The 13,189-nt window shown below is 37.5% G+C and overlaps 1 protein-coding gene across 4 annotated transcripts in view; it reads right to left on the bottom strand.

Annotated features, from left to right (window-relative positions):
- The window catches only part of npas3 (neuronal PAS domain protein 3), a 279,243-nt gene that overhangs the window by 199,541 nt on the left and 66,513 nt on the right, over positions 1 to 13,189 (bottom strand). For 3 of the 4 annotated variants that reach the window (XM_088647618.1, XM_088647619.1, XM_088647620.1), the window contains exon 2: positions 13,062 to 13,160. The exons of the other annotated variant lie outside the window; for it this stretch is intronic. In XM_088647618.1, the coding sequence (XP_088503744.1) occupies positions 13,062 to 13,160 (99 nt within the window). The remainder of the gene's footprint in view (positions 1 to 13,061; positions 13,161 to 13,189) is intronic. 4 annotated transcript variants of the gene reach the window in all.

Raw genomic sequence — 13,189 nt, forward strand, 5'->3', positions numbered from 1 at the left:
ATACTTCTCTGGTCTATGCTGGCAATCACCCAAAACGCAAGTGACCCAAATTAGCATGCACTGTAAACTGGGGAGCAGCTGACTCAGGGGGGGCTTGATTCTGCACATGGACGCTGACAGCAACTCAAGCCTACAGACGGCAAGCCAGAGGTCTATATATCCGAGCACATTTACCCGTTTTAGAATGAAGGCATTTTAAATGGTTGCAGCTCAGATCAATTCAACGAAATTTAAAACTGAGTCTTTGTAAAGGATTTTAATTATTCAGGACATAATTGAACACTTCTGGAGCACTCTGTATTAAGAAACCATATAGTACGTACACATATCTATAATATGCGCTGTCTTACCAGTACTGGTTCGGTGTATCACAGCATTGTTGCAGAAACATTTTGAAAACCCCAAGCTAGATAAAAACCCCATTTCAATAGATAAAATAGGTTAAGGCTATGTTTTATTTTGATACTGATCTCAAACCACAGCATCCCAAAACAGCTCTAGATAATTGCCAACAATAATTCATAATTCAATAAGTATGTATAAATCATAAAAGAAGGTCAATCTTAAAGGGAAAAATGAATGTCAAATGTCTTAAAAATCTCAAGTAATAAAAATCATTAAAAACGTATTAGCATTAGCTAGGACACACAAGAGCAATATCACTCAAATCAAATGCATCTTCACCATGGTTTTCAAGATACAGAACTAAATAGATTTCAGAAACAATCTGAAATGCACTTTTGCCTGGAACTTGAGAATTTTTGCAAAGCAAATATTCAAAATCTGTGTATGCAAAAATATTTGTGAATGTGAGAGGTAGTAAATATTTGCTATGCAAATATGTACTACCTCTCTCACTCAGGGATATTTTATCTTTGATGGTGCTTAAACACAAACCTGCACCACTCTTTAAATTAGCACCAGAAGGAGAACAAATTCATCTGCTGAATAAAAGCTAATTGCAGAAGCAAAGCTTGCCAGTTCTTTACTTGCTTTCCAGACACAAGGGTTTAATTCATCATTTTTTCACGAAGAAAAAGAAACTCTTATTCTTGCCGCATTCCAAACCCTCTAAAGTTATTCAGTTTCATTGTAGTATGACCCAGCATGAATAACAGCAATAAACACTCTCTACATTCCCACCAAGCAGTATTCTTCTGCCCAGCTTCCTGAGCTAACAAGATTCTGAGGCTCACACAGCTCTCACTCGGAGGGAGGCTAGATTTTGCAGTGGAATGAAGTAAAACAGCGAATACAAGCAAACAGCTTTGCGCATTAAAGCACTGCTAATCAAATAATTTATATACATGACAGACATCTTATTCTGTCCTTGGACAGTATAATTACTTCGACTTCCTACAGAACAACCGGTTGGACTCTACAACTTGTGTGCTCAAACTTAAAGTTTAGCTAAAAGTTAGAATTGGCATGTACAGTCTTTATTGGAGAACACTAATCTGTACTGAGCTTCACAGCTTTTATTTCACATCTCCTTAACTAAGCCACCCCAAAACAGTTTGATCTACTCATTACTGCATTCATATATCTGCTGTACAAACCGCATGGATTTTGAATGCATGCTACATTTCAATTTACTGCACACATTATTTTACCTAAATATCCGCATATTAATGCCTCACTAATGCATGAAATCATTAGGAGGTTTATGAACAGTATAACGAGGCAATGCACTCATCCATTTAGTGGTGCAATGAAATCCCCCCCAAAACCTTACCTTTGCATTTTCTTTAAAATTGAAACCCAAACACATTTTCTCTTAAATTCATTTAGAACATTTAGAGGGGATTTTCTTGGCTAGAAGTACGACTGCTCAGTTAATGTTTTTTGGGGGGGTGTTTTCGCAGTTGCTGCATGTTAAGTGGTGCCTGCTGCCTCAGAGTGAAGACAAGCCCAGTTAGCAGAGGGGAAACTGAGCAGTGCGCAGCCTGGCTCCTGGCTGGAGAGATCTAAAAAAGAGCCGCACCGTGCAGGAGACTTCATTACACTTAAGTGCAAAGAGGCGAGAAAGAACCACCCGAAAAACTGCTCACGAAAGAGAGAGAAATAAAAAAAAAGACACCGTTGGTCTGGTCTGTGAGAAAAAAACAAACTTTTTAAAATCCAGTTCCGGAACATCGCAGAAAAAAAAATGTAATGAGAACTGTAGTTGTTCTTTTAAATGTTTGGCAACAGACTTGCAAGAATTGCATTTCATAGCTATATTTGGTACTGGCTGTACAGTTTCCATTAGGACAGTTTGTGTACTGTACCAGCTTTGCACCTGTACTGTAGATACAGGACAACAATGACATTGGAAGAAACTCTTTTAGCTATACAGAAAACTACAGACCTACACTACACTTGAAAAACCCACCTGCTGTACCAAGACCTGAACTCAAGGATAACTTATTAATTGTCAGAGGCACCTGTGTCTATCCAGTTGAAAGCTGCCATTGGTTTTGTGATGCTACGGCTTGGTCATCTATACCAATCAGCACACGAGACCACAATCAGTGAAAGAATGTAACACATCTACCCCAATATTGAGTGACACACCAAAGGGTACTCCCACGTTCCTGGACAGAGGGCCTGCCTGCTGCTTAAGTGCACGTTCTCACTTTATAAACTCTGGCTGCAACAATTTCCCATATTCTTTCTGAAGGTGAAAACAGCTGATATCAGTATCCCTTCTCCCTCAAACCGGCTTGGAGAATCCAGGAGCAAATGTTCCCTGCAATGGGCCTTTCGTGATTAAAAGGTGACTGTATGAAAGCAAAAAAAATACTGCAGGTTATCTGTTTGGAGCAAACAAGCAACACAGCCATTAACCACAGCCAGGGCTCGGAATGATATTCCATGGGCTGGGCCAATTCCTATTCTAAACTCCAGGAAGTAACCATCTGAATCAAATCACCATGTGTTCTAATCCATACTGTACTTACGAAATACCCATTTATAACACCGTCTTCCCACACAGTTAATTCGTAGGAACCCAGTTCCTGAACTTCTCATCTCTGCAATAAAATATGTAACACACAGTATTATATATTTGGTAATTCTAACATCCAAATATTAAATAAAATGATTAATAGTTCTGGTTAAATAAATCTTGAGATGCAATGTTACCTCGAGAATATATTATCTAGTAGTTGGACTGATAAATGATAAAGAAGAATCTGGATTTACAAAAAAAGGAACCAACTTGGATTTAAGAATATTTAATCAGAGGATGATGAATGAATGAACAACACAAATTCCAAATGTGAGAAGACGCAAGACAAGCTGCACTGTCTTAATTGTTAATGTAACACATTACACACTCATTTACAAACAGGTGAGGAACTAAGGTTAGGTTGACAATTATCATGTTTTGTTTGTTTTCTGGCTGTTTTCATTATCGAGGCTGTTAGTACTGTATGTGTTACAGTTACAGTGCAGTGTACTGTGAAGACGGTTATTTTGCAGTGCACAGGTGTAAAAATAAAACTTTCGGTCCGTGGAGTATCATTCGCATTGGTACCCGAATTGTTTCTGCACCTGTGGCTACAATACCTTGTAATCTCTTGACTAATAATCCAGCCATCAAATAGGGAAAAGCAGCTTGTCCTAGTTGAGGGTCACAGCAACCTGGATCTTATCCCAGAAGCACAGGGTGCAAGACAGGACTAAAAGCACACAACTGTTCTGGCTGTGGACAGAATACCAATCTGACTAATAGTCGGTGCAACAGACAGTGTTAGCCTTACTGGGAACACCACTGACATTAACACAATTGTGAACAGCATTTGGTGGTGAGGTGTGTTACAGCTGAGACAGAAGAAACAGAGCATTGCCTACACACTCCTCACAAGCAGTTTAACAGTACAGACTGTGCACATTACAGCGCATCAATTATCTTCTTTCAACTGCCTTCTCCCGGCTAATTTGCGATTCCAAAAACAAACCTTTAATCACTTTCATAATAAACACACAAAGACTCTGAATACTAGCCACCGTTGTGACATGAACCAGCTCTAATGAACCTGAACAGCTTTAAATATTTGTAAGCAGAGCTCTCCAAAGCTAGCTTTATGCATAATAGTGGAGTATGCCATTCTTACATTGGAAACTGAGCTCAAGAGCCCATTATCAGACCACCAAATTTACATGGAGTGCAGGATCACCACACATGTTTATTCATTACACAATGAGCAGGACCTGCAAGGTGACTACCTGTCAGAAATTGGCAGGAGTTCTTCAGAGACTAATTCTATATGATGGAAACTGGGGGGATTCAGCTACATTGCAGTAGTTAATTCAGCTGTAGGTAATTCACAGAAACGAAAGGAAACAGGCCAAATTGCACAGTACACATTGTGTCTTCTGCAGTGGGATTAGCTACAGAAATGCACTGTTTGCTGTTTCTGCTTTGCAATCAAAAAGTATAAGATGTTTTTTCTAATGCTAAGCTTTAATCTTTTATTGTATTGCGGGATAAAGGAGATGTATTGAAAACTTTTAATCATATAACAGTATTGCTGCTGAGTGCTAAAGATATTTCAATTGCTTTTTACTTTAGCAGTCCTGTCCTGGGCTTTGTTCTTCAATAATATTTCAAGCTATCCTGACATTATCCACAGCTTCTAGAAACCTGCAAATAACTTCTGTATTTCCACCTATCTGTCACCCTGCTGGCCAGCTGCAGTGCTTACAACACTGCAACCATGGAATTCACTTCTTTCATACAAGAGAGACATGAAAAACAATGGGAAAATAGGAAGTCATTACAGTACTTGGCAATTTTTAAAATGTGCTTCTGGCAACTCTCAGAGAATAACTATATATTTCAAATTTTATCACTATCTAACAAAAACAGAATGGTTTCCTTATTATTAAAGCCTATAATTCAACTACACATTTCCTTAATCTCCACTTTATTTTGTTTTGGTTCCATGGAAAATGTTTTTTTAAAGACCTTCATTGAGATTTAAGTTTCAGATGCTAACACAACATATGGAATAAATGTTGAATTGCCTCTGTAAAACATCTAATTACTATACAAAAAAATATAATATAATTATATACTAGTATATGTAATTCTTCAAACTTCAGGACATGAAATATTAGCTCGAGCTGCATACAAATCTATGATGCTTGTTTTGTTTTTTTTAAATCTACTGTGCGATGAGATTCATTCTTATGACTGATCTCTCCAGATGGTAACTGCTCGTTTTCAAGTCTTCTTAATTTTCAACCAAAATACAATTTTAAAAACAACGAAATGACAATGTTTTTTTTAATCAAATTATTATTAAATGCACTCGATTCAGAATATGTGGAAATACAACCCTTTCTCGCAAATCAACACAGAAATATTCAATTGAAAGTTCTGCCACACACTGCAGGATCTTCAATAAAAAAGGGCTGTTCTAGGCCATGCATCTTCAAACCTCAAGAAGATAAAAAACATATGCAGCTGGTGCAGTGAGTCACAGAAATATGGGGGCAATAGCACAATCAGGAATTTTTAATGGCCTGCCCACACACTCAAAGCAGATCGAGCCTCCTGTGACCTAACGAAAATTTGCTGGGAGCCAACAACCAACTTAAAATGCTTAGGGTTTGAATCGATGCTCTCGCATAATCCAGTGTCCAGTTTTGACATTTCCTATTAATTAAATGCCTTTCATTTGTATTTCTGCAATTTTGTCCATAGTTCAGTGCTGCATTATTCCATTATAAAACCCCCAATTAAACTCCCGAGCCTATATCCGTAGAACAAAGCCTGACTTCACTGACTCTGCTTATTCTTTTGCGGAGTCCGATAGGCGTTCAGAAAAACGAAACCCAAATATATTAAAGATTGTATTGAAAGACAAAGACCGAATCATTCTGCTGCTGTCTCATGCAGTGTAATTCATTTTGTCTCAGTTTGTTCTTAAGGTCAAAGAAAAAGGCTGCACAATTCCACACTATTTGTGCCACTCGTAGCGAGAAAGCTTTATGTGAATACAAATTGACGTCTTCTGGAGTTTGTCTCCCCTCCAACTTTCTAAACGCTTTCTAAATTCCTCCATTCTTGGTAAGCAGGTTGTCTCAGCTCTGCCCCACACTGTGTTACCAATGAAACTTTCCATCTATCCCAACCTCCTCAGAGTACCAAGTTGGGAAAGAAAAACAAAACAACAACAACAAATGACTAAATCTGACTTTGATGTGGCCTCTAAAGGCCAGACAAGGAATTTGATTTTCACATTATTTGCCTTTGTTTTTAACTATTAGATCTTATGTTCAGTAAACAACAGTAATTTTTACCTCATCACAATAATCTTACAATGAACCGCAGGCAGGGTAAGCTAAAGGCTAAAGCATTTTGCTTATGGGAATATTTTATGCGCAGCTCTGTAATGCAGTGAATGTCTTCACTAAAATGTTATCTTTAGAAATAAATTCAAGAAATGTATATACTGTATATATATGTGTGAAGTATAATGTATAAGGGACTTTTAAATGATACTTTTGCAAGTCAGCTGTTACAAAGAAAAAGTATTTAATGTTGTTCAAATAATACCATTACTAAAAACTGAGGACAATGGGCCAACATTCTGCATCAGTGAATGAAGCAAAGGAATTTGGGGAAAGTAAGAATAAAGAGCTCTTTGAGGAAAAAGCAAGTTAAAGCCCAGAGTTGAACAATGCACCTGCAGACAGATTCATTGAGGAGGTGCTATGAGCTCCCTTTACTTTTTCTTTAAAGCTTTAAGCCAGATGCAGGATTCTTTAATCTTATCTTGTTAATATTTTAGAAAACCTCACAGGCATTTGATTCAATTAATTATACCTGAAAAGCTACCAAATGCAACTCATGAATAGTTCACGTGGTCTGTGCCAAATATATGTGTCAATCTTGCTGCTGCAACAGCTGCATAATTATGCCATTCCACAACTAACGATTGCTGCAATACCAAATTCAAAGAATGAATGTTGCTTGGGGCTCCCAAATTAGATATTACATAGACCTGGATGAACTTAATTTGACTTTGATCTTCATTTTTCAGAAGCAGTAAATTATGACTGCTGCAAGAAGATTTTCCATTCCTTCACATGAAAATTAATTGTGTACTGCAAAAAAATAGGTAAAAAGGTAAAAAAAAAAGTTTAATTAAAAAAAGTTGATAAAATATCTGTAGTTTACATTTTTGTTTCTGTCCTCTTTTGAACATGACTGTAGCGGCACAGGGATATTTACACTGCATACTGTTAGGTACAGTATGAAAAATTCATGATGAGTACTGGAACCAATAGCATTTTTTGCTCTTTGAATGATGCAGTATAAAATCTATAGATATTTCAATAATTAAATATCAGACAGAAATTTAGATTAAGACTGCTTCGAGATGCACATATGATGTCAGTGTAAAAGAATACAAAGACCCGCAGAACGAAATGTATCAGGAGAGGCAAAAGGCTACAGTATGTTTTAGAGAAAGGGCCTCATTCTAAAAGCCAATATTTGGCATCAGTTGTCTTAGATCACACCAGAGCAGATCTGATTATAACCAGCTGAAGAAAACCTAAGGAAACCAGAGTAATCTTTCATGACGTGTGACATCAGTTCAGACCTCGGCTCAGAATATGTGCTCTCAGCTCTTTATAAGGCAGTTTCATGGCTTGGAGGAGTATGTCAACCATGCACATGTGACGTTCTGTGCCAATACTTTATATACAATTATATATAAACAGAAATGTAGTGATGGAACATTATTGATTAAATCAATTAAAATCAGTGCTTGAAAAAACAGTTAAAACTCTAAAGAACCACTTTGTTGCTTTGTTCGCACAACAAAACACAAGGCTTTTCATGATTTATTCTAATTCCAAATGATAGAAAACTTGCGTTGATTGTGTATTATAGACCCATTCTTCAAAAATATACCAATATGTGCTTATTCTAGGCTCCTTTGAATTGTCACCACTGTCAATAGCTCAATCATCTTTGGGTTGTCACAGAGAGATTAATTCTAACAAAACACATTGGTATTTAGTACAGGCGGGCTAGATTAAGTTTGGCACCTTGCATCACTGTATTATTTAGCTTAACTCCTTTTTGCATGAGAAATCAAGCATGCTGTCACAATCTCACTTTTGTTCACAATGCACTGCTATAAAAATAGCTAAATGAGCTGCTGGACTTTCTCAATACAGCAGACAGCCATCTGAAAGACACAGCACTATTGAGTTTAAAAATCAATCTAAACTGTATCACTGCCAAAATGCAGCAAAATTAACTGAAAGCAGGATCCGTAATGGAAAAAGAAAATCCTTTCATGCATTTCAAAGACACCTACCAAAAGTAAGCATTTAATGTTTTTAAAAATTAACGAATGACTTTCTTTTAGTCTGCTTTCTTTGTAGCATGCTTTTAGTTTTGCATCTACCAGTGCAGAGAGGTGCACTCTGGGAAAAAGGATGTCCCTTCTGCTATTCCAACAGACTTTAGCTCCAGTGACTGACACACACATATCAGCACAGTGTTCCTTAAGACCAGGATATTATAGCACCTGAAAAAGAACAGCAAAACTATTCTAAACAGCTTAGCCCTGAAATGAAATGCCTGACAATTTTGTTCCAACAAAAGCAGCTTGAGCAAAGAATCTGGTTTAGGAACTGCTTTATACAGAAGAAACCTATTCTTGAATAAATCTATACAATACATTATTAAATATACTGTACAGTACTCAACCAAAGAAACAGGTAGCATAGATGAAAAAAGAAACCACTTAAATAATTGAATGCTGAGGCACCTCAAAACTGAATTCCTATAGTTTCTACAATCTCAGGAAAGTAGGTCAGTATAAAAGATCAAAGGCAGAACTTGGAGAAAAGTACTCCAGACCACAGTATCCTCATGAAATGTTCAAAACACCTTACAAGGGCACATTTGGATGGCTGTTTAAAACATAAAAGCCCCAGATTACTAAAAAAAAACTAAATGAAAATGAAAGCTATCATAATAATGCCATTACAAATTAGACTTATGCCACAGCTTCAGGTTGCTTATATTTTGTGCTAATGCAATGCTATTAGTGCACGGTTATTTATATTGTCTGCTTGCTTGTTTGATTTCGAAACAACATGTCCACCCAGAGCTCTGACATGATCCATCTCTTTGATTCTAAAAGAGAGCACACAGCATGTTGTTGTGGCTGTGATGTAATAAGCCCCTTGCGATAGCTATAACTGGGAGAAATTAGGAACGAACTTTTGGTACACTGTCACCAGTCACTCAGAGATGTGCAACAAGGATGATTCGTTAGTGCACACACACACAAACACATGCACATATAAAAATGTCAGTCTATTCACACACATCTTGGTGTCAGAAGCAGAGAGACAGAGATGTAGTCCCATGATTCAGCACACTATTAGAGAGCTGCAGAGCTGGGAAGAGGGTGATTCCTTTTCCAGTGTCATTGGTTTCCAAAGAAGGGGGTTCACCTGGGAGGTATTCTACACTTTTGGGGGACCACAATCCAAACAATGATGGACATGTGCTCAGCTCTCTAAGCCAAACTAAACTAAACTAAAACTACTATTTATTTAGCTCTGATTAAGCACCGCATTTCTTTAGGTGCTTCTGCAGAAAACCATCTTTTAAATTTGGAATTTTCCAGTGATGGATTTTATATCCAAGGTTTGGGGGGGAGGAACAGATCCTCGTGTCTCACACTTCCACTCTCCTACGTACAGTAGGAAAGTCTCACCCAGATCTCCCCTCCACCAATCCCTCGCATCCCCCATGTCTCCATCTACACCCTTGCAGCAGACTCCCTGGCTCATTCCTCACAACACTGAGGGAGGTTTGGGCAGCCTCGTCCTCATTCCCGGGCTGCAATTCTATCAGCTAGGCAAGGCACGCCAAATACTTCATATAGTACGTATTTCATCTCTCTATTACATTCATCAGGATCTAACCGAAGTACTGAATATTAAATTATATTTATGCTTTTACTGAAGCAACAGCGCCCCAGAAAAATTAGTGTTTTTTTTTGTTCGCTATCACATATGTTCAAAGACAGTGCACCATAACCACCTAGGAATCCTAACTAGTTTTCTATTAAATTCAATGCATTCCAGCTAGGACTTGCCCTGTAACGCAAACCCCAGGTTTTGAGCTTTCACAACCACACGCTTGTCAAGTTGGACTGACATTTGTAGGCAAGAATTCATAGATCAAGCCAAAATAAGTAATTTCCAGGTAAACTGACCATACACAACCTGACCACGACTATGCTATACATAAATCACTGCATTTAAAGGCAAAAAAAGTATATGTCCCAATTTTATTCAGATTTGGATTTGGCATTTTAAACAAAGTAAAGATAACAGCTGTGATGCTCAGGCCTAATCTGAAGTCTAGAAGTTTGTCTGCAAAAATAAAATCCCCATGGCAACTAAATGTGGTGCGATTTATGTGTTTGCTGAGCAGTCTTGCCCTAAAGAGATTCTTCAGGCAACACAAGCCACCTGCCACACATTACATTAAACTAAGTCTTCAGGACATGCATTGCCCTTTTTTAATAAACTGGTCAAACAGCTAAATTACAAATCTTATGCATCATTTTTAAATGTACAGTATACAGTAAGTTTACACGATCAATGTTTTAGAAGAACATTTTTGTACTACTTTCCTACAAACTTTGGGAAGACTTAATTATTTATATCAGATCTACAAACCTGTCTACAGACCTAAAGACCAAGGAAAAGCTTTCAGATCAGGAATTAACCAGAGGAAGCCACACGGGACACAGTAAAGTCATGTGCAGTACATGCATTAGTACAAAGCTGAGACGTTAAAAAAACTAAAAAACTTTTCAAGCCAAAACAAACAAGTTAGACAACTAGAGTAAGTGCTATTCCAGTAACCTATAAGGAACCTGCTCCTTTCCAAACTCCTCATTCAGCTCTTGAAGCTACTCACAAATAAGGAAACATTTGCCTGACCATAAAGCCACAACACAGCTCAGACACTCTCTGAAAAGGGTGGTTAAAAACTGCTTTGGTCAAACAAAGACCCTAAGAGTTACTGTAAAAGACAGTATCTTACATACAACTTTTAGCCATTCCCCATTCTGTAAATTATTTAAAAGTAGATAAAATGTCCATTCAAGGCTGATAACAGAGATAAGGCAGTCCTGCCTGGTAAGATGTTTTCTGTCTTATGCTCGTACAAGCCGCAAGGAGACTTTCTTCAGCCCCTTTAAAAAGCTCTTTAAAGAAACGCAGAAGCACTCCAGATCTAAGATGCTGAATACTTGATTATGCAGCATGAAAAACAGTGAAGCTCCTCTTTTTTTGTTGGAAGCACAGTCATTTAATTTGTATGTTTTCACAAATAACTATACTGTTTACCACACTCACAATAGAGGGAGGTGTCAGAAGCGTGCATATAATTTTATTGAGCTTTAACTAAGGAAAGCATATTTAACAGTACTCCAATGTTATGTTTCATTTCTATTTAGCTTTTAGGTTTTGCTTCTCAGTTGGAAACATCCTGTGGTAGTAAAAACCATAGGTTTGCAATTTTCAGATGCCTCTGTTCTATAGAGCATTTTGGAAGATAGGAGATAAACTGACAACCAATTTAGTGACACTAAAGTGGGCCTGTTTTCAGTTTTATCCATGAACTGCATGTGGAGAGCTGCTGTAACATCAAATGGTTATACATGCAATTTGGTTATATACGGATGAATCTTATAAAAAAAAACATGATGTGCTATTTAGAAGAGAATTTTCTCTGTGTAACGAACATCTCATTTATACCCAATCTGATGCTAATCCAACTTATTCCTGTATTTAAATTTCAGGATAATTCACCTGAGAGATTTACAAATCATGCTTGCTGTTTATTTCTCAATATGCGTGGCTTTTTACAAAGGAAATACAAAATGAGAGGGAGAAGATAAATGAAAAGACATTTTGTAAGGCTTTAAGCCAAGCTGGTAAGCAAAATCCCAGTGGAATGTATAAAGACTGCACTTTGCACAATTCCTTTTATCTCACTAGTTGGAGAACTTATAACAGGTTCCACAGCTTTAAAGGGTAAATTCCCTGGAGAAGTATATAATTTATCAATCCAGCAACCCATACAGCTATTTTTAATAAACCTATTACATACTGAATTTTTACATCAAATAATTTGTTTTGAAGTTTGTGTTTAAAGGAACTAATAAATACTAGTGAAACAGAAGACTGTTTTTTAATCGTTTTTTAATCAATTTTCAGAACCAGCAATCTTTTTGGTGAGATCTGAAAACAGAAATGAAGTTTGAAATCACAAGATGGAGGTGCGTGTATTTCTACTGCTTCTTTCACCCCCTTGTTATCTCAAAGTTTCGGAGGACTAAGGCAGTCAAACAGATATCACAAACACTGGGAAATATGCTTCAGAGGCTTTCTGTATGCTGCACATACAGAAAAAAAATAAAAACCTTTTAAAAAATTCTACTCAAATACTACATATAAAAGTATGATTGTAATTCAGAAAAGAGGCAGGATAATGGAGGATCTACTGTAGATGCATTGTGTTCTGCATTCCCAAATAATTCCACATGATTTCAAACAAAACACTTCCATTGCAAGTACAACAACAGCATTACACAGTCCTCTGCTGGATCCTTTTCTTGCACTGAAAAAAGCTGTTTACGTGGATCCCGCTATAATGCATATGAAATGTCCTGTGGAGCATCTTACATACAGCCTAGACATGGAAGGGAAAGGAAACAACATGCAATTGTACATTTCAATCCTAGATGAACCTTTTAATATCACAAGAGAAGCATCATGAAACCAGGGTCTCAATTCAGTAAATGAAACAATTTTACTCAGGAACAGGTATGTTTCTATAAACAGTACAGCTGCTGCTAAAAATGAGCTCTGACATAATTTATTTTCTGAACAACAGACTTTCTACCCTTAAAGCTGACACTGGCAATGCTAGATGGAGCTACATCACGTGCTAGGGTCTTCACTGCCCCTGACTGGAGGGAAGGGGAAGGAGGGGGAAGGAGGGAGGGAATTACCATGGTGATGAGGTATGTTGTTGCCCTCCAAGGTGGAGTGTCTTGGGCCTAGAAGCTGAACAGGAGCTGGCATTAGCTGGCCTCTCCCAGTAGGGGTCGCTGTGGAGAAATGTGAAAATCTCTTAAAG

Source organism: Lepisosteus platostomus, chromosome 10, assembly GCF_059453375.1.
Source record: "Lepisosteus platostomus isolate fLepPlt1 chromosome 10, fLepPlt1.hap1, whole genome shotgun sequence".
NCBI lineage: Eukaryota > Metazoa > Chordata > Actinopteri > Semionotiformes > Lepisosteidae > Lepisosteus > Lepisosteus platostomus.